The 21,982-nt window shown below is 41.0% G+C and overlaps 1 protein-coding gene across 1 annotated transcript in view; it reads left to right on the forward strand.

Annotated features, from left to right (window-relative positions):
* The window catches only part of LOC126176505 (26S proteasome non-ATPase regulatory subunit 2-like), a 213,722-nt gene that overhangs the window by 128,867 nt on the left and 62,873 nt on the right, over positions 1–21,982 (forward strand). The window contains exon 12 of the mRNA XM_049923661.1: positions 18,519–18,688. Coding sequence (XP_049779618.1) covers positions 18,519–18,688 — 170 coding nt within the window. The remainder of the gene's footprint in view (positions 1–18,518; positions 18,689–21,982) is intronic.

The following is a 21,982-nucleotide window of genomic DNA, read 5'->3' on the forward strand; positions in this document are numbered from 1 at the left end:
ACCCACAACAGAAGCAGGGAAACATTGATTAACATTGCAAAAACTTATAATCTGCATGGCCTTGTAAACGAGCCCACTAGAATAACACCCACATCCAAGACAGCTCTAGATCAAATTTATGCAAATAGAAATAAACTTAATCCAACTCTAGAAGTATACAATGCAGGATTCAGTGACCACCAAGTTGTCATTCTAAAGGTCGATGTTAGCAAAGATACCTCAAACTCAGTCCCACCTAAAACTTTACGAAGGTTTTTCACCTGAGAGAACTTGAACAAGCTAAATGCCCTCCTTAGTAAAGAAAAGTGGACAGAGATGTACACAGCCAATGATGTCAACATGAAATTCAACATATTTCTTCACAAAATGATCCACCACTTTGAAGAGGCCTTTCCGCAAATACCAGTAAGAATAAATAATAATAGAAACAAGAGTTGGATTACACCAGCTATAAAAATCTCTTGCAAACATAAAAGAATACTCCACATGTTATGTAAACAAAGTAGTGACTCCACCCAACTAACAGAATACTATAAAAACTACAGATGTATCCTAAGAAGAGTGATAAGACAAGCAAAAAGGATGCAGAATGATGAGTACATTGACAAAACCAGCAATAAAGTAAAAGCAATGTGGAATATCATAAAAAGGGAAAGAGGGGAAATGAAAGCTTCACATACGAACATAGAAATCAAACTCCACAATGAATCTATATCTAATCCCGAAGTTGTGGTGAACTCATTCAACAATTTTTTTACAAGCATAGCTGAAAAACTGGTCCAAAATAATCCTAACACAAATTACCAACCAGCAAACCAAAAATATCACACATGTGCAGAGTCAATTTTCATTACCAAAGTCACTGAAAATGATGTTGCAAAAGCCCTCAGAGAGTTAAAAAATTCATACTCAGCTGGAATTGATGGTATCCCAGCAACTGTAATCAAAAATTGTGAACACACAATTGCTGAATCATTAACTCACCTCTGTGACTGTTCTTTCCAGGCAGGTATCTTCCCTGAAGCTCTGAAACTTTCTAAAGTAATGCCTGTCTTCAGAAAAGGTGATAATAAAGATATGAATAACTACAGGCCTATCTCAATCTCATCCTGCTTTTCTAAAGTTTTTGAAAAAATAATGTCTAAAAAAATGATGGACTTCATTGAAAAAAAAGGTTTACTAAGTTTAGCTCAGCATGGGTTCAGAAGCAACAAATCTACTGAAACTGCAGTATATGATTGCATAAATATGCTTTTAGAGCTGTTAGATAGAAAACAACCCATAACAGGCATATTTCTGGATCTGTCAAAGGCTTTTGACACTGTTGACCACAAAATATTACTGGAAAAATTAGAACACTACGGTATCAGAGGAATTGCAAACAACTGGATTGCTACATTCCTAACCAATTGGATGCAGAGAGTCAGCATGAAATATACTAATAGACAAAGCAACTCAATAACCGAAATACTATCAAGTAATAAAACTGTAAAGCAAGGTGTTCCACAGGGCTCAGTATTGGGATGCCTACTTTTCCTCCTGTATATTAATGACTTGAGCCTGAATGTTGATGCACACAAAACAATAATATTTGCTGATGACACAACTGTACTCCTCAAAGGGGAGAATACAGAGGCTGTGCAAAAAGCTGTGAACTTGGCTACTGATCAACTCAGCAACTGGGCAAAAATCAACAGATTAACTATCAACATCAAAAAGACAGCTTCCATGAACTTCCACACAACACAAAATGCAAATTCCTCTCAGCCATCTGTCACTATAAATAACCAGTCAATAGATACCAACACTGTTTTCAAATTCCTAGGTCTGTGGGTTCAAGATAACCTGAAATGGAATACACATACAGGAAAGGTAAATGCCAGGATTTGTACTGGCTGTTATGCATTGAGTGTACTGAAAGCATGTGCTAGCCTGAAAACATTAACCAGTGCATACTACGCTTATATACAAGCCCACCTAAAATATGATGTAATATTCTGTGGAAATGCTCCAACTGCTCTGAGCACATTCAGAATCCAGAAGAGAGCAATGAGGATTATTACTGGGAGCAAACCCAGAGACTCCTGCAAACCCATCTTCAGAAAGTTGGAAATCCTTACACTGCCTTGCCTCTACATTCTTGAGACTCTAAAATTCTTCAGAAAACACATAGTGCCAACTGACCCCAGAGTCGTAAAAAATAATGAAATACATGAACAACACCAGGAAAAACGCAAACCTGCATGTTATACATACAAACACTCAACTGTGTAAAAAGGGAGTTTTCCACATGGGCCTCCAACTGTTCAACAATCTTCCCACTAGTATTAAGTCCATCGAAGACAACATAAAATTTAGCAAAGCTGTGAAGTCATATTTGTTGTGTCACTGTTTTTACTCTGTAAATGAATACTTAGAACAGTAATCTTGCTGTTTGTGTTTAATTGAAAACATTGAGCAATATAATACATTAGGATACTATAGGCTTACGTTAATACATGTTAACAATGTTAAATGATATTTTCCGACATCTGCAACACACTGTGTACCATCAGATCACATGGAATAAATAAATAAATAAATAAATAAACATGTAGGTCTTAAGATGACTTTTTTATCTACAGTACATACATTACTTGTTCATAATTTTTATTCAGTACAGGTACACTCATGATTATTTTGTTATCAAAAAACAGTACTTAAAAATTCCTATTACTCCATATGGCAGTTTTACCATTGTACATTTTTAGTTTGCATGAAATTTTGAAAGGTTATTGACAAAACGTTTGTCTCCCTTCTGACTCACAGCAGGTGGGCCCCTTTCAGCCTGATGTCTGAGTGATTTGTCATTCCTTTTTAACCTTCCCAAATTGATCTTTCTTTACCCTCTCAAGAAGAAATTATGAATTCAAAAAGCTAGAATACTTTCTTGTAATTTTGTATGCCTATAGTCAGTGCTAAGAATATTGCCTCCTGAAGTAAGTACTGTCCAGCAATCCTGGCCTATCTTTTTATAGTTTTTAAAAAAGTCTCTTTAGAAGTACACCTTTAACAACAGGAGTATTAGTACAGATTTAGCCTGCTGTTCCATTTTCCATTTCAGTATTTGATTTTTCCTCCTCTTGGCTATTTACCACTGGACTCAGTGACTGATTACTTTATACTTTTGGAATAAGACTAGTGAAAACTCATCTCAAAAATGGCCTTACTCTTTGATTATTTGACCAATTCTTGAGGACTGGTTGTAATCTAGAACTCTACTTAGATTCGATTACTAGAAGAGACTAGATATGATTACTAGAAGAGACAGAGAAGATCCAAAGAAGAGTGACACTTTCATCATGGGGTTGATTTAGCATGCATGTAAACATTATGTTGTGCTCATCATAAGCCAGTGGCAGATGCTGCAAGACAGGCATATATCATACAGACATCAAAAAAAGTTTTGCACCACACCAGTTCCCAGAACTCCTGAAGATAGATGTTGACTGTGGTTATTGTATCACAGACACAGTCCCTTTGACTGTTCAGAGATGTCACTATACCCGCCCAAAGAGTAAACAACCATGCATGATCAGCGCCTATTAGATGGAGGGGGTCCAACAACCAATCAGTTCCAGTCATTCCACCAGGAGATACATGGCTCATGTTGTCTGCGGTTCAACCATGCCTAGACAGTCAGTACCACGGTTCAATCACGTCTACATTTTTACTTTGTACTAGGAAGGGCTCTCAACAAGGGAAGTGTCCAGGCATCTCAGTGTGAACCAAAACAATATTGTTCAGACATGATGGAGATACAGAGAGACAGGAACTGTCAAAGATATGCCTTGCCCAGGCCACCCAAGAGCTACTACTGCAGTGGATGACCACTACCTACGGATTATGGCTCGGAGAAACCCTGACAGCAATGCTACCATGTTGAATAATGCTTTTCATGTAACCACAGGACGTCATATTACGATTCACACTATGTGCAATATGCTGCATGATATGTAAATTCACTCCCAATGCCCATGGTGAAGTCCATATTTGCAACCAAAACACCATGCAGTACGGTACAGATGGGCCCAACAACATGCCGAATGGACCGCTCAGGATTGGGATCACATTCTCTTCACTGATGAGTTGGTTGGTTGGTTTGTGGGATTAAAGGGACCAGACTGCTATGGTCATCGGTCCCTTTTTCCAAATACTAAAAACACCCACAGAAAATAAAAACGAGTAACAGAATAGATCACATATGACGCAGAACAAGAGAAACTTAGACAAAGACCAGACAAGACGAGCTAAAATCACATAGAGTGTGACGGTGGTTGGCAGACCATAGAAACAAAAAAGGAAAAGCCAACCACCGAGAAACACATTAAAAACTCAGATTAAAATCGTAGGCCAATGGCCAGAATCAACACAAAAGAACATAACAAACACTCAGATTAAACGATAAAAACCCCCTGCCCGAATAAAACGCAAAACTAAGTCCACCATGGCAGAGTCATCGATTAAAAGGGCAGAGAGCGTGTCAGACAGCACAAACATCTGCCTGAGCACAGATAAAAGTGGACAGTCCAACAAAATGTGGACCACTGTCAATGCCGAGCCACAGCGACAGAGACGGGGGTCCTCACGACGCAATAAGTGGCCGTGGGTCATCCGTGTGTGCCCAATACGCAGTCGGCAGAGGACGACAGACTCCTTGCGAGAGACCCGAAGGGACGACCGCCACACAGTCATCGTCGCCATGATAGGGCGAAGTTTGTTGGGCATGGGCAGGTTGCGCCATTCAGTGTCCCAGAGGTCGAAAATGTTGCGACATAATAGTGCCCGCAAATCAGTCACTGGGAGGCCAATGTCCAGAGACGATGTACTGGTGGCCTCTTTCACCAGGCGGTCAACATGTTCATTGCCCGGGATACCGACATGACAGGGGGTCCACACAAAGACCACAGAGCGGCCGCAATGGGCAAGAGTATGCAGGGACTCCTGGGTAGCCATCACCAGACGTGAACGAGGGAGGGAAACACTGGTCGAGAGCTCGTAAACCGCTCAGGGAAACGCTACAGATAATGAAGGACTCACCTGAGCAGGAGCAGATATACTCTAGGGCACGAAAGATGGCGACCAGCTCAGCAGTGTAAACGCTGCAGTGATCCGGCAAGGAACGTTGTTCAGAATGGTCCCCTAGAGTTAGCGCATAACCGACGTGACCAGCAACCATCGAACCGTCAGTGTATACAATGCCAGAGCCCTGATACGTGGCCAGGAAGGAATAAAAGTGGCGGCGGAAGGCCTCTGGAGGGACTGACTCCTTCGGGCCCTGTGCCAAGTCGAGCCAAAGGCAAGGGCGAGGAACACACCATGGGGGTGTACGCAAAGTGGCCCGGAAAGGAGGTGGAACAGTGAAAACCCTAAGCCCGGAGGAAAGCTCTTTGATGCGGACCGCGATCGTACAATGGTGGGTGCGAAACGAAAGGCTCCGACGTTCCATCCGCTCTTTAATGGAGCGGAAGGCCAGGGGGTAATTCACAGAAGCGGAACTCATAGCAAAATGCTCTGCCAAGCAGTTTGCAATGACGTCGGAGTCAGTACAAACTGCTCCATTCAGTGAGAGCGCAGGGACGCTGACAGGGGTCCGATAGCCATAGACGCGTCGAATCTTGGCCCAGACCTGCGATGGAGTGACATGGAGGCCAATGGTGGACACATACCACTCCCAGCACTCCTTCTTGCCTTGGCGGATAAGGAGGCAGGCCCGCACACGCAGCCATTTGAAGGCGATAAGGTGGTCTATGGAGGGATGTCGCTTGTGACGCTGGAGCGCCCGCCGGTGGTCTTTAATCGCTTCAGCGATCTCAGGCGACCACCAAGGCACAGTCCTCTGCTGAGGGGACCCAGAAGAACAGGGAATGGCAGATTCGGCGGCAGTAACGATGCCGGTGGTGACCGATTGAACCACCGTATCAATGCCATCACTAGAGAGAGGCTCAATAGCGGCAGTGGAGGAAAACAAGTCCCAGTCAGCCTTATTCATAGCCCACCTGCAAGGGCGCAGAGAAGACTGATGCTGTGGCAGTGACAGAAAGATCGGAAAGTGGTCACTACCACACAGGTCATCATGCACTCTCCATTGGACAGACGGTAAGAGGCTAGGGCTGCAGATCGAAAGGTCGATGGCGGAGTATGTGCCATGCGCCACGCTGAAGTGTGTGAAGGAGCCATCATTTAAAAGTGAGAGATCGAGCTGTGCCAATAAATGCTCAATGATGGCGCCTCGACCTGTCACCACTGACCCACCCCACAGAGGGTTATGGGCGTTTAAGTCGCCCAGTAACAAGAAAGGTGGCGGCAATTGGGCTATCAGAGCAGCCAGGACATGCTGCGTGACAGCACCATCCGGTGGAAGGTAAAGACTGCAGATGGTAACAGCCTGTGGTGTCCACACCCGAACAGCTACAGCCTCTAAAGCTGTTTGTAGAGGTACAGACTCGCTGTGAAGAGAGTGAAGGACATATATGCAGACGCCACCAGACACCCTTTCATAAGCCGGCCAGAGTGGCCGAACGGTTAAAGGTGCTACAGTCTGGAACCGCACGACCGCTACGGTCGCAGATTCGAATCCTGCCTCGGGCATGGATGTGTGTGATGTCCTTAGGTTAGTTAGGTTTAAGTAGTTCTAAGTTCTAGGGGACTTATGACCACAGCAGTTGAGTCCCATAGTGCTCAGAGCCATTTGAACCATTTTCAACCCTTTCATAAGCTGCCCGGTTCTTATAATAACCCTGATAGCGACGGAGGGTGGGGGTTCGCATTGCTGGAAACCACGTTTCCTGAATAGCAATGAAGAAGAAAGGGTGAAGGCTGATAAGTTGGCATAGCTCAGCTAGATGGTGGAAGAAACCGCTGCAGTTCCACTGGAGGATGATATTGTCCACGGATGGGAAAGGTGTGAAGGGACTGGGGAGACAGATTACGCCTCCTGGGCTCCCGCCACTACTGAGTCACCACCTGTGCAATAGCCATCCATTGCGTCCGAGGGACTGGCAAGATCCAGGTCCTCAGCGGACGCCAGAATCTCCACCTCATCTTCGGATGCAGAGTTTGAAGGTTGCGGTGGTACAGGTGCCACCACAATGTCAGGATGCTTGGGAGCCTTTTTCTTGGACTGCTTTGCGCGCTGTGCCTTTGGTTGTTCTGGCTGGGAGGGCCTCACTGAGTCAGTCTCAGGGACTGAAGACAACCGTGACGCCCTACGACCAGCAACCGGTGGTTGTTTGAGATACTTGCGGGTGTCCGCTTTGGTACTGGGCAAAGCCTGGGACGGGAGGGCCCCAAGGGACCCCTTCTGGGCGTGAGGAGCCGAAGAAGGCTCACGCTTCTCCGGCTGGGAAGGGGGAAAAGATGTCCCCGATGGTTGGGGTGGTGTTGCTCCTGAAGTAGATGGAGCAGGAGCAACAGGGAGTGAAGTGCCCCTCACAACCAAGGGGGCCGGTGAATTCTGACAGAGCTGAGATCGAACTGTAGGTGACGACACAGTAGAGGGTCGAACCAGTGTTGCAGCAGCGGCATAGGTGGATGTCATGGGCACAGGAGGTAGCCGCTCATATTCCCACCTTGCCTCGGTGTAGGTCAGGCGGTCCAGGGTCTTATATTCCATTATCTTCCTTTCCTTCTGGAAGATCCGACAGTCTGGTGAGCAGGGGGAATGGTGTTCTCTGCAGTTAACACAGATAGGAGGCGGGACACATGGAGTAGTGGGATGGGAAGGGCGTCCACAACCTCGACATGTGATGCTGGAAGCACAGCGGGATGACATGTGCCCGAACTTCCAGCATTTAAAACACCGCATCGGAGGAGGGATATATGGCTTCACATCACAACGGTAAACCATCAGCTTGACCTTTTCGGGTAAAACATCACCTTCGAAGGCCAAGATGAAGGCACCGGTGGCTACCTGATTATCCCTCGGACCCCGATGGACGTGCCGGACGAAGTGAACACCTCATCGTTCTAGGTTGGCACGTAGTTCATCGTCGGACTGCAGAAGAAGATCCCTGTGGAATATAATACCCTGGACCATGTTCAGACTCTTATGCGGCGTGACGCTAACTGAAACATCCCCCAACTTGTCACAAATGAGCAACCTCCGTGACTGAGAAGAGGATGCTGTTTTGATGAGTACTGAACCAGAGCACAATTTGGACAAGCCCTCCACCTCCCCGAACTTATCCTCTAAATGCTACACAAAAAACTGAGGCTTGGTCGACATAAACGATTCCCCATCAAGTCGCGTACACACGAGGTACCAGGGGGAATATTCTCCACAGCCTTCGTTAGCCATACGTTCCTCCCATGGAGTGGCCAGGGAGGGAAATGATCTTGGGTCATATTTGTTGCCGTTGAGGTTAGACCTCGATCGTTTAGAGACTGCTGGTGGAGGCCCACCAGCGAGAGATGATGTACCACGCTTCATTGCGGGTCATCCGCCCCGATGCCACCCACTCCGACCAGGGGCTCTCCCCACGGGCGCCACGCAGCCACAGCAAAGACCACCTGGCAGGATGGCCTTTGCCGGGAGTCCCGATGCCCCAGAGGGATAGGCATCTACTCCTCGGCATACATGGGGAAGTAGCAGCTCAGGCATCAGCAGTGCGATCCCTGTGTAGTCAGGGGGCTACCACCAAGAGGGTACATGACGACCCCACCACAACGGACTGGCTACCGTGCTGGATGTCGGGTGTCGAATATCCATATGTGTCAGGAGGGCAAAGATGGAAGTTCATAATGGAGGGCATGTATGCTGCCCGGAACACACAGCAGCTGATGTGGCCGGAAGCTCGGTGTAAGGCCAACTCCATGACAATATCGATTGTGCCAGATCTTAGGGCAAGATGGATATATAATACACCACGTAAGGCATCCTTCCCCAAATGGTACGCACTAACAGAAAATTTTGAAAGGTGGTGGTCAAACCCCTTAGGGGACCATCACATTAAGGCCGAAACGTTTGAGACTCCTTTTAGTCACCTCTTACGACAGGCAGGAATACCGCGGGCCTGTTCTTACCCCCGAACCCACAGGGGGAACTGATGAGTTGCATATGCCTGCAACCAGACAATAATCAGAGACATTTTTGGAGGCAACTCTATCAGGTTGAATGCCTTAGACACACTGTCCAGCGATTGAAGCAAGATGGATGTTCCCTGCTGATTTTGAATGGCATTATTTGGGGCCGACGCACATCGCTGGTGGTCATGAAAGGCACCGTAATGGCTGTACAATACGTGAGTGCCGTCCTCTGACCAATAGTGCAACCATATCGGCAGCATAATGGCAAGGCATTTGTCTTCATGGACGACAACTTGTGCTCCCATCATGCACATCTTGTGAATGACTTCCTTCAGAATAACGACATCACTTGACAAGAGTGGCCAGCGTGTTCTCCAGACATGAACCCTATCAAAAATGCCAGGGATAAATTGAAAAAGGCTGTTTATGGACAATGTGACCCACCAACCATTGTGAGGGCTCTATGCCAAATCGCCATTGAGGAGTGGGACAATCTGGACCAACAGTGCATTAATGAACTTGTGGATAGTATGCCACGGTGAATACAGCCATACATCAATGCAAGTGGACATACTACTGGGTATTAGAGGAACCAGTGTGTACAGGAATCTGGACCACCATATCTGAAGGTCTCACTGTTCAGTGGTACAGCAGACAGTTTGTGGTTTTCATGAGCAATAAAAAGGGCAGAAATGATGTTTATGTAGATTTCTAATCCAATTTTCTTTACAGGTTCCAGAACACTCAGAACCAAGGTGATGTGAAACCTTTTTTGATATGTGTATGTTGGTTCACTGTTAAAAGTCCAATAGCATATTTTCCCAGAAGAGTCAAGCAATGTAATACTTCCTCACACATTCACTTTGCGAACGTAGCACATAAGAAAAATCAAAGAAATTAGATATCATAAAGGTTCTTACTAAGCCATTCTTCCCACATATTATTTGCAAATGAAACAGAAAAGGGGGAAGGGGATGATAGTGTATCAAAAGTACCCTCCTATTTGGAGCCATATTTCAGGTTTGTAACTTCCTAGTGAAATACCGGACACAAAATTTTTACTTAAGAAATATAATTGTTATTGGCACTTTCTTTCCTTGCTATCAAATCTTCACAGACAGTAGACCACAAACAGAATTTTAGAAATGTAAGAGTTACTTATTTTCATAACATGCGAGTACATAAAAATCATGTGTGGTCCAAAGGAGTATCTGCAGGAATGCCACATATATGTGAAAGTTTCTAACTAGCTCATGAAACTTGAATTTATAAGCCCTTCACACTTTTTACATATTATTCAAATGAAACTTTACTAAGAACTGGAGGATAAGCTTTTACTTACTATGAGAATTAAGGAAACCAACCAGGATGGATACCACTGTCCAATCTAAACATGTTGTACAACTATCCTCAAAGTAGTAAATCTTGATGGACTGCTTTATAGGGAACAAATATGGATGAAATGCTCACTAACTTGCTCTGCAGACAGTGTGATAAGTCAAGCTCTGCTGATTGTTGATCAGTGTTGAACCAATCATGTTGATCTATGCCTGACCAAAAAATACTCTGGTCTGCATTGCTGTGAGTGTAGCAGCACTGAGTTAGGTGATGCAGTGCTAAGACACTGCACCTGCATTCAGGAACATTGCAGTTCAAATCACTGTCTGGCCATACACAATCAGGTTTTATGTAATGTCCCTAAATTATGTATCTAAATCCCTTGGAAAGAAAATGGTTAATCTTCCTCTTTATCCTTCCTCAATGTGAACTTGTCTTCCATCTTTAAAGACCTCATGGTCAACAAAACATTGAACCTTAGTCTTCCTTCCTTTTGTCAGCCTACCCCTGTCAAGATTTATCACTGTTCACTGTGTCTTGGGTAACTCTTTGGTCTCTGGCAGGTTAGTGTAACACGAGCAGGTTTGTGCAAGGTCCCCACTACCATATGATGTCAGTATATGGGCATGGGTGAAATAATACTAAGATTAATGGACTGAGGAAACTCAGCCAATTGCTTTAGGCTATGGGGCACACTTTACTACATGCCATTTGGCTAAGTAGATAAAAATGTCGACCTTAGAAACACAACTGCTTTATTTCAGAAGAACAGTTTGCCAAACTGTCAGATATGAACATAGATTAGTGCTATTGCAAAAGGAGTTAAATTATATGTGTTTTTTCCCTGTTACTTTATACTATCCAGTATTTATCAAAAATAAAAAAGTAGTTAAAAAAGAAAAATGAACAATTGCTGGATCACAATACAGATATAGTTATTCACACAGTGAAAAAGATTGCTCAACAAAATATCCACATGTAACTCATCACCTCAAGTGTCTCATCATCATAATCTATTAAGGTAAGGTAAAATTGTTCTCAGTTTAGTTTGAATACTGTAGTTCTTTATTAGGTGTGGTCCTGTTGAATGTGACATGCCCTCACATTTATATGATTTTCAAACTGACTTACCCAGCCACTTATAGGATGACCTACAACAAAATATGGACCTTGAACCACAATTTGCTTTGATATTGTACACATACACAAATCATTGTCAGAGGTGTAAGTATCAATAACTGGCAGTAAAAACTTATATTCAACTGGAAATAGATACATGGAGCTGTAGTTTGTAGTATGAGACTTTCTGACTCAATTGATTTACAAAAATAGGTACTATAAGATTCCAAACAGAAGTTCAAAATAAGCAAAAAGATTGTCAAATCATGATTATGTGAAAATGTCATCAACAAGATGAAAGCTGTATTTAATACTGCAAGAAAAGACAACTAAAATAACACAACATGAAGCTCCTGATAAACTTGGGTGTATCTGCCACATTCATAAGAACTTTTAGATGCTATTAGGGACTTACCTCAGAAGTCTTCCTAGTGATGACAGCATTCCAAAAGCATGCCCTCCCTCACTGCTGTTCTTTAAATTAAAATAAAAAAAATATGCACAGTAGTAAAAACCTTTATGGACACCTGCAGTTTTTCATTAGCAGATTTTATCTCCCAGAAAAATTGTAGAAACTGCAGCTGCTGAATTTGAGAGAGTTAACAATGTATATGCCCATTCTGTGAAAAATTTGTAAAACACAGGTAACATAACAGTTTTTTCCAGAGACAATTAAAGAAGATATTGAGACTGCTTCTTTGGCCAACAACATTAGACTTCAGAGAAATTTTAAAAAGTGGACCAGAGTGAAGTCTACAACAGCACAAATTCAATATATTTCTCAATAATTTTGTATTTATTTATGAAAACAATGTGCCTCAAAAATAAGAGTGTCTGCAGACATAGATGGAACATCTGTGAAGTAACTAGACTCAGAAATGAGATACAAACACTTATTACAAACAGTACCGTAATATATTAAGAAAAGTAGCAAAAATCTCATTCACATTTTGTCTGGAATTCAGAGCTCATGTAGTGGTATAACATCAGTGCAGAATAATGTTAAAAGACAGATAAGGAAAGATGTCATTTAAGAGAAGACAGATACTAGGGTAATTTTTAAAGTAAGAAACAATTTGTAATGGTGTAAGAGAAACTTCATTTATGAATGTAAATTGTATGACAAACTACAGTATGCACAATTTTTCACTTTTAAAAATAGTCACCATTAACATTTAAACATTTGTCAAGTTGTGGAACCAGCTTTTGGATCCCAGCATCAAAGAACTCCACTACCTGACCATTAAATGAGCTAGGAACAGTTTCTTTCAACATTTCATCATTTCCCAAGCACTTTTCACCAAGAAATTCCTTCACTTTTGCAAACTGATGAAATTATGATGATACTAAGCCATTGCTGTATGGTGAATGATCCAGTAATTCCCTATGGAACCTGTCCAGTTGTGTCTTTGTTTGTGCTGCAGCATTAGGTCGAGCATTGTCGTGAAGCAGAATTACACTGTTAGGAAGGAGTCTCGCCAGCAATTTTGAGTACGCACCTAAGCTTTAATAATGTTTCACAGTACCTCTCAGCATTTATTTCGATTCTTCTCAAAGTCTAACAGAAGAATGCCTTCCTGGTCCCAAGAAACTGTGGCCATGATTTTCCATTGTGAAGGTTCTTGTTTGAATTTTCACAGTTTCGTTGGGGTGTTTGAATGATGCCACTCATTGGATTGACATTTATTCTCTGGAATGTAGTGTGCAATCCATGTTTCATCATTGGTCACAATGTGACTGAAGGACCCATCACCATCCTTGTGATAGGGCTCCAAAACAGACAAAGAATGTGCCATTTGCTTTGTTTTGTGTTCTTGTGTCAACATTTTAAACACCCATCTCACTTTTTTGTTGTTAAGTTTGTCACCAATGATGTGATAAACTACTGATCTTGAAACTTGTGAAAATTTCTGATGCAGCTCATCAGTGGTGAAGCGCCAGTTTTGGCAAATTGCCTCATCAACTTTTTGTGTCATGCACATTTCCATCATTCATTACACCTGCACCATAAACTTCAACATGCTGACAGTGAATTTCTGCAGGATGAACTTTTTTTGCACTTAAGAACCAAATAAATGAGTGCACTTCACAATCAGCAGGATTACTGATTGACATGATGGTGAACCAAGCCATATAACCATGACGTCACATGAAAGGGTGTGCGTGCATGATGCGCTATTAGTTCTTACTTTAAAAGTGACCATCTTAAGTTTCATTAGCTTAAAATATGGCTGTTGCCAAGGTGATGAACATAACATGAATACTTTGCACAGTATGTCACATCATTATACTACTTCCCTATCACACAGTAATTTTCACTTAGTAGTCACTATGTAGTGAATTTCACTCTGTCATTAAAGTTGCAGTCTCTCTTATGTTTACTCTCTCAGTAATTTTACCACTGATGAACCAAGTGTTCAAATTTTGTAATGCTTTCCCTTGGTAAGATATTCCAGTCATTTAGTTCTCTACTGGCATTCCAGACTGTTATTCCAGATTATGCATTTATTTTATAATGATTTATAATGATGGTTTTTTCTTCTCTTACATACTTTATTTGTAGCTAGCCTTTGCCTTGTGTCTTACCATCCATGTATACTTGGTATATTCTCCAAATTTGGACTCTTCTTCTTTCTTTCTGGAAATCTGTCCTTTTGAAATCTCACCATAATTTTCATGATACTTGTACTTCTGTAGTCCAACAATACACACCTTCTGCAGCACACTTCATTGTGGTTTGCAGAGTAAATAAGTATGTATGTAAGTATGTAGACATCTGACTGGCTTCTGCTGCACTCCTTCTATCTGTTTTGAAAGGTATTTATGCAAGGATCCTATATCCCTGCAAGATATTCCTACTGAGGTCTAAAAAGTGACTAGTAGGCTTAATCTTACAGACATTAACTTGTGCCCTCTTACATACACTTGTTTGTACCCTCATTAACAAGTGCAGGAACTTAAGATATTTACTACATCACCTACATGTAGCCCTAGTGTAGTTTCTCAGCATCCAGTGTCACATCTAGGTTATGGCATTGTCCCTCTACTGTGATGTTGTCTGGCCATATTTTATGCTAATGTTTAATGATAGTCCTGTTGTATATGAAAGTTATTAGTTGACTCTTCTTTGCATTTCCAGTTATTTGTCCCAGTACAGCTTCTGATGATGAGTTCTAAGTCTTTTTGCTGTTACTTGCAATGTTTTCAATTTTTGTTTCCTTTGGCACTACTATTGGCATTATCAAAGTCTTATTTCTTATTGTACTCCATTACCATAGTCATTTATATACATCAGTAAAATTAATAGCTCTAATTTACAGCCTTATAGTGAATCACTCTCTGCCATCATTACTTGTGATGCAAGACCCACCTCCCTTACTCTGTGTTGTAGATATGGTGACACCCAGTTTACTTATCTTGCATCAAGTCCCAGCACTCATAATTTTGTTAAAAGTCCCATGTTATCTGCCGAATCAAAGGTTTGGTAGAGATTAACAGCTGTACAGTCGAGTTATACTTCTCTGTCAACCAGTTCCGATAAATCCCACTTTAAACCTGCTAAATGTGATACACATGGAAACCATATGCTGAATAAACTCTGGCTCCTACAGCTTCATTTTGTTTCTTGCTTTCTACAATCTTACCAAGTGGCAACATAGAGATAGAGATGTTTGAAGTCTCATCAGCCAGTGCCATGTGTATGGAATCCAGTATGTTGGGGAATGAATCAGTGAAGTGCACCACTTTGCTCCTTGTGTCAACTGCTTATTATTCACATTTCACCTCTGTACAAGGCTCACTCCAAACAAATATCTTCTGGAAAAGACTTCCTGATACTTAAATTTATATGTGGTGGTGGTCTATCTTATGTTTTGATTGAAAATAATGTACATCAGTAGATGGTATGGGCTTTGAAGACTGTCTTGTTGTTACTGGGTTCACAAATTGCCTTTGCTGCAATGAGACGAATGAGCCACAGAAGAACTTTAGATGACTATTATGACTGTTGCTGGCAAGGTCATAAGTAGCACTGATGTAAGAAAGTGCTAGCCCACTATATCACATGAAATTAACAGTACAGCAAACCACTTTTCTTCTCTTTTCATGAGGCATCTAGGAACATATAATCAACAGTTCAATGATAAAGACACTGTTATTCCACCTGGACTTTCTTAGGTTACTGCCAAATTGTTGTTCACTAATTTATGTTAACTTCATATGTAAGTTCTAGTTGTAAGCTGGCTCACAAGTTACGCTATTATTTTGTTTGCTCTTTTTCATCTTGATTTGATTAAAACCTCTTCATTAATTAGCTGACCTGCCCATCTAATGCTTAGCATTCTTCTTAGCACCACTTTTTCAAAAGCTTCCATTCTCTCCTTGTGTCAACTGTTTATTGCTGACATTTCACTTCTATGCAAGGCTACACTCCAAACAAATACCTTCTGAAAAAGACTTCCTAATACTTAAATTTATATGTGGTGTTAACAAATTTCTTTGTGGTTCATTCTGGTGTTTTGATTGAAAGTAGTGAACATCAGTTGACTGGTATTGGCACCGATGACTGTCTCACAGTTACTGGGTTCACAAATGGCATTTGCTGCAGGTAAAGAATGTGACCACAAAACTTGTGATGGCATTATAATACCAAACAACACAATTGTAACAATTGATATTTTCCCAAATGGTGCAATCTCCCCATCTAGTATTGTACTATCTGTGTAATTACAAAATTTAATGCAGATCATATAAAAGTATTTGGAAAAGGTATAAATTTAACTACCTTAGATCTAAGTAGAATGACCAGGGAATGTTATATGAGAATTACCCTTCATTTCAATAACAGAGACAACAAATAAGTGAAGAGGTTATCCCAGCAGTTGTTGTCATGCATGGCACTTCTTCCAATAGAACAAACCTGACTGTGATTTTTGACCACTCAATTTATTTTCAGCTTTGTATACTTGCTTGTGCATATTTATGTATATCTCATCAATTGTGAAGCAGTAAATGCAATGTCGAATAGAAAAATGGAATGCATATGCTCTTCAGGTGTAGGAATACAGCAGGATTAGGATTGTTGGTGTACATTGGACCAACAAATGATGAACTGCATGTTAGTTTCTAATAGACCACTGGAAATGCGAGGTGCGACAATAAAGTAATGAGACTGATTTTATTTGCAAGATGTGGCAACCCTGCAGGCTTGCATAGGCACAATATCTTTGGCCTTGGTCTATAAGCTGCTTCTAGTCCAAGCTACACATCGATGCAACTGCTCAGTCGTGAGTTGTGCTGTAATAAGTTAACATGTGTTTGTGTCTGTCGTCACAGAAATGGAACTGCATAATATTGCAAAGTGGTATGTAGTTTCTTTTTGCGTTAAATTGGGTGAAAACGCAATGACTACTTACAGTGAGCTTCAGAAGGCTTTTGGAGAGGAGGTTATGTGAAGAGCTTAAGTTTTTCGTTGGTATAAAATGTTTAGTGAAGGCAGAACGAATGTTGAAGATGAAGACTGCAGTGGACGACCATCAACCTCACGGATGAATGTCAACATAGTCAGGGTCCGTGAACTCATACAATCTGATTGAAGATTAGCCATGAAAATAATTGCAGAAGAATTGAACATCAGTCGAGAAATGGTTTGTCTAATAATAACTGAAGATCTTGGTATGAGAAAGATTTGTGCAAAAATGGTCCCCAAAAATCTCACACCACAACAGTGAGAAACACGGAATAATGTGGCTGCCGATCTATTAGAGCAAATGGAAATCAATCCAGAACTGTTGAGCTGTGTTATCACTGGTGATGAAAGTTGGGTTTTTAGTATGATCCAGACACAAAACGCCAAAGTTTGCAATGGTGCTCAAAGGGATCACCCAGAGCAAAAAAAGCTCACGTGTCAAAGTCAAAAGTGAAATGCATGCTTGTGTGCTTTTGGATTCCAAGGGAATTGTTCATAAAGAGTGGGTGCCTCCTGGACAAACAATTAACCAATATTACTACAAAGAAATTTTAGAAAGACTTCCTAAAAGAGTTCTTCTTGTCCGTGACAACATTGCTGATAATTGGATTCTGCATCACGATAATGCGCCATCCTAGTACAGCTCTGTCAGTACACCAATTATTAACCTCAAAACAAATTTCAGTACTACCACAGCCAACTTATTCACCACATATCGCTCCATGCGACTTTTTTCTATTTCCAAGAGTCAAAATGGCGATCAAGGGACACCATTTACAAACAACACAAGATGTCCAGAAAGCTGTGACGAGGGTCTTGGAGGATATTACAAAAGATGAGTTCCAGAAATGTTACCATCAATGGCAGAAGTGCAGGGAAAAGTGTGTGCAATCAGAAATGAACTACTTTGAAGGAGACAACACTAAACTTGACTAAAACAGTAAGCAACATTTTTTTTACATCACTCTCATTATTTTATTGTCGCAGCTCATAGTCATACCTTCTGTAATTTTTAATGTTACCTCATATTAGGCTGCAGTGCTAACTCTGTTGCAATTAGAATGTTTTGTGTGACATTCATTCATTCTCGAATTGCATTTCCTGACATCAGCCTTCTGTTTTGTTGCTCTGTTTAATCCCTGGGCCTCTTGCCTTCTCTTTGTACATACTATTCATAAAAGCAAAATTAGACTTTTCATAACAAAAGACTTAGATGTATGTAAGGAATAGCCATATGTAAAGTCAGTGTGACATGTCCTATCTGAAATTTTATTTTTGTTGCTGCAATCATTCTAATAGAGACAGTGGTTAGTGTCATTGACCTTTATTTGTAATTTGTCTCCGGTTTTGGCTAGAAGTTGTTAAGATCAGTTACATCATGTTAAACTCTTAACGAATTCTGTGTCATGTGTTTGTGGGGACTCTTTCAAAATAGAAGACAAAGACTAATAAAGAGAACAAATTTATCAACAGACTTAGCAATGGTTACATTATTTATGTAAATTATTATTTTATTGTTTTGTTTTAGCACAGAAGGAAGCAGTTCAAACATGTGTAGCAGTTTTGGATGATGTGTCTGATCCATTAAAACAAGTTGCGCAGACAATGCTTCAGATATGTGCGTATGCAGGAACAGCCAACGTGCTAGTAATTCAGCAGATGCTTCACATATGTTCTGAGCATCATGAACCACAAGAGGTGATTGTCACATTATGTTACTTTCAAGGATAATGATGGTACATGTAAAAAAAGATAGCATATCTTATTTTATCTGTAAATTAACATAATCAAACACTGGAAACTCCAGGTAGGAACATCAACAATGTACAAAAAGACAGATTGCTACTTACCACAAAGAAGACACATTACACCGCAGACAGGCACAATTAAAAGATACTTACCTAAAACTTTCAGTTACAGGCTTCATCAGCAAAAGAGAATAGACATAGACAGAAGCAAGCACACCTCATGCACACTTGACCACCATGTCCGGCAGCTCAGACCAAGCATCCAGAGCTGGTTGTCATGTGTGCGTGGGCTGCTGATAAAGGCTGTTCAAAACTAAAAATTAAAATTGAATTCTCATTATTAAACAAATTATATAAAATCCACATGAGGTTAATATAAACTTGTTGTTGATGTTGTTGTTGTTGATGGTGGGGGGGGGGGGGGGGGGTAGTGGTGGTGATTTGGAGCTACTTTTTATTAAACATGTTGTTCTTTTTTCTGGATACTGCCACTATGAAATTACTTCACTAATTAATAGGTTTCAAACTTGCTTTAGATACATGCAGTGCTATAGGGCAGTAAGAATATGCCCAGTAAATTAATCCATTGTGTCATTTTCTTTTCTTATATTAATTAGTTTTACTACTTTTTAGTGTTATGATTATATGTTATTAATTTGCTATAACTTATCCAAGAGTGGCTGTAATCAGCCCTAATTGAAAATCTTAAAAGTTACTATTTCTTTCTTTTGTAATACAGTGCTAGACACAATGCAGTCTATCCTTCAAAGTCCACCACACGCAAATCATTTTTGAGAAGAATGGAAACCTCAAATCTTGGGTACAGATAGATGGTAATTAGCTCCTATAAAACTTTGATTAACTTGTTAATTTTACATCATAATGAAATATGTACATATGTTCAGTGGTAGACTTAAGTAACTCAGTACCTACAAGTTTGACCTATTTACCCAATTTAACTAATTAGCAACCACCGTTTGTCATAGGAAACAGACAAAGAGAGGAAAATAAATGAGTGGAATACTAATAGTTGAGAAGGCATTATAAACATAGCCAAACATACAAAAATCACAAAACTACTTGAGAAATACTTATAGAAATTGACTAAATCATGATAATTGAACGATTTATTGCAGCAGAATAGCCATTATAGTTTTACATTAGATTACAATCATTTGAGAGTGAATTATAAGGATGTATTGAGTGTCTGCATAATTCTTAGTAGATTACATGCAGTGCAGGTATTATAACAGATTATCATTGGAACCATTTATTGCATAGTCTCTAATTGATCTGGTCTTCTTGTTGCATGTTACTATATGGTATCTCTCACAAGGCTGCCCACATAGTGTACACTTGCAAAGGTTTGACAGTTCATGGTATGCTGTATTTGCACAAATTTCATGGTGGAATCCGTGTACTGCGAGTCTTGTAAGTACGTGTCTCATCTCAAAATTTGCTGCTGTCCAAGTGCGGTCGATCATGGCCCCGGATCCATAGAATTCCGTTGGTACTTCCTCTCTTTTCTTGAGTAGTGATCTTAGCAGGTTCTCCGATGCTGATGTGTTGGGAAGTAAGAACATTGTCCTTAGATCCTCGATGAGGAAAGATTCTCAGGCGAGAAGGTAGACTAATCTTGATCTTGTGGTTTTTGCTACCCCTAATGCTCTTTTGATATAGGTTGCTTTTACTCTTTCCAATGTTTCTAAGTTCTTTTCATTTAGGTGTATCCATATGATTTCTATCCCATAAGCCAGTATCGGTATTATTTTTGATTTGAAGAGTGCCATAGCTGTGTCTAGATTTAGTGTTCTGATGGAACTTATTTCGTTTATCGCTCTGATGGCCTGCGTCGCTTTCTCTGTTGTGTGTTTAGTGAAGCACTTTGCAGACGGCTGGAGTGTTATCCCTAGATATTTGTAATCTTTTGTGATAGATATTTCCTTTCCTTGTAGTGCAATTCTTGTTTTTGGGATTTGCCCACCTGGTCTGAATACCATCATTTCCGTTTTGTTGGTGTTGATTACAAACTTGTGTTTTCTACACCATTTTTCCACGTCTTCTATAGTCTCCTGTAGTTTCATTAAGTTTTTTGAGCCTATCACGATGTCGTCCGCGTAGGAATATGCTTCGACATCTTCGTCATGAGCGATTTCCATAATGTCCTTTGCTGCCAGAATGAACAGGAGCGGGCTTAGTGAGTCTCCTTGGAGTACTCCATTTGTTTGCCTTATTGGTTCAGACAGGTCGAGGTTGTCCGAGATTCTTATCTCATTCCATTCATTTATGGAGTTTATAATCCTCGTCCAGACGCTGTCTCTTCCCAGAGTTTCGTCGAGCATCCTTTTTACTAATGATTGGTCGAGGAGATCGAAGGCCTTTGTGAAGTCTGTGAATACAGCATAATGTTTTTGCTTCTTATCGATGGTTTGCCATATGTTTTTTAAAAGCAGCTCCACTGCTGTGATAGTGGATCTTTTTTCCCTGAACCCAAATTGAGATTCTGGGAGGTGGTCTTCCAAAGTGTGTCTTATTCTTCCTGTGATTAGTTTTGTGAATGCCTTAAAAGGGTTGTTTTCCAAGGCTATTCCTCTGTATTTGTTTGTGTCCTTTGGGTCGCCCTTCCCTTTGTACATTACCCTTACTATTGATTTTCTCCACTGGCCTGGGATTTTTGCTGTTTCAATGCATTTGTTATAAAGTTTTGTCCAGGTTGGTGCTAGCAGATGGGCTGTGTCTTTAAGGTATTCATTGTAAAGCATGTCCGGTCCTGCTGCTTTCTTCCTTTTTGTTGATTCAATGATGTTTCGGACCTCATTCGGAGTGAGTGGGGACCAGGCTGCCATCTCTTGCGGTGTGAGCTCTTGACTTGCTACCTGTGCTCCTTCTGTACCATCTTTGTTGAGAATGTCTTTGAAATGTCTCGTCCATTCGTCCATGCTTATATAGTGTGACTGTTCCTGCTTTCGGGGGCGGATTGCAATGAATGGGTCTCTCCTGGCTTCTTCAGCTAGTCTTCTTCCCTCTTCTTCCCTGTGTGCCGTTCTCTTCTCCCTTGTTAGTGTTTTGTAGGATCTTCTTTTCTCAGCATATGTTTGTAGTAGTGAGTGATTATCTGTGTCCGTTTTTAGTCGGTGTAAGGCTTGGAGTACTTCTTTTCTTTGCTGATAACACTCTTGATCGAACCATGGTTTAGCTCTTCTCACTTTCCTTGCTTTAGGAGTTTCTTGCTTTAGGAGTTTCT

The sequence above is a fragment of the Schistocerca cancellata genome, chromosome 3 (assembly GCF_023864275.1).
Source record: "Schistocerca cancellata isolate TAMUIC-IGC-003103 chromosome 3, iqSchCanc2.1, whole genome shotgun sequence".
Taxonomy (NCBI): domain Eukaryota; kingdom Metazoa; phylum Arthropoda; class Insecta; order Orthoptera; family Acrididae; genus Schistocerca; species Schistocerca cancellata.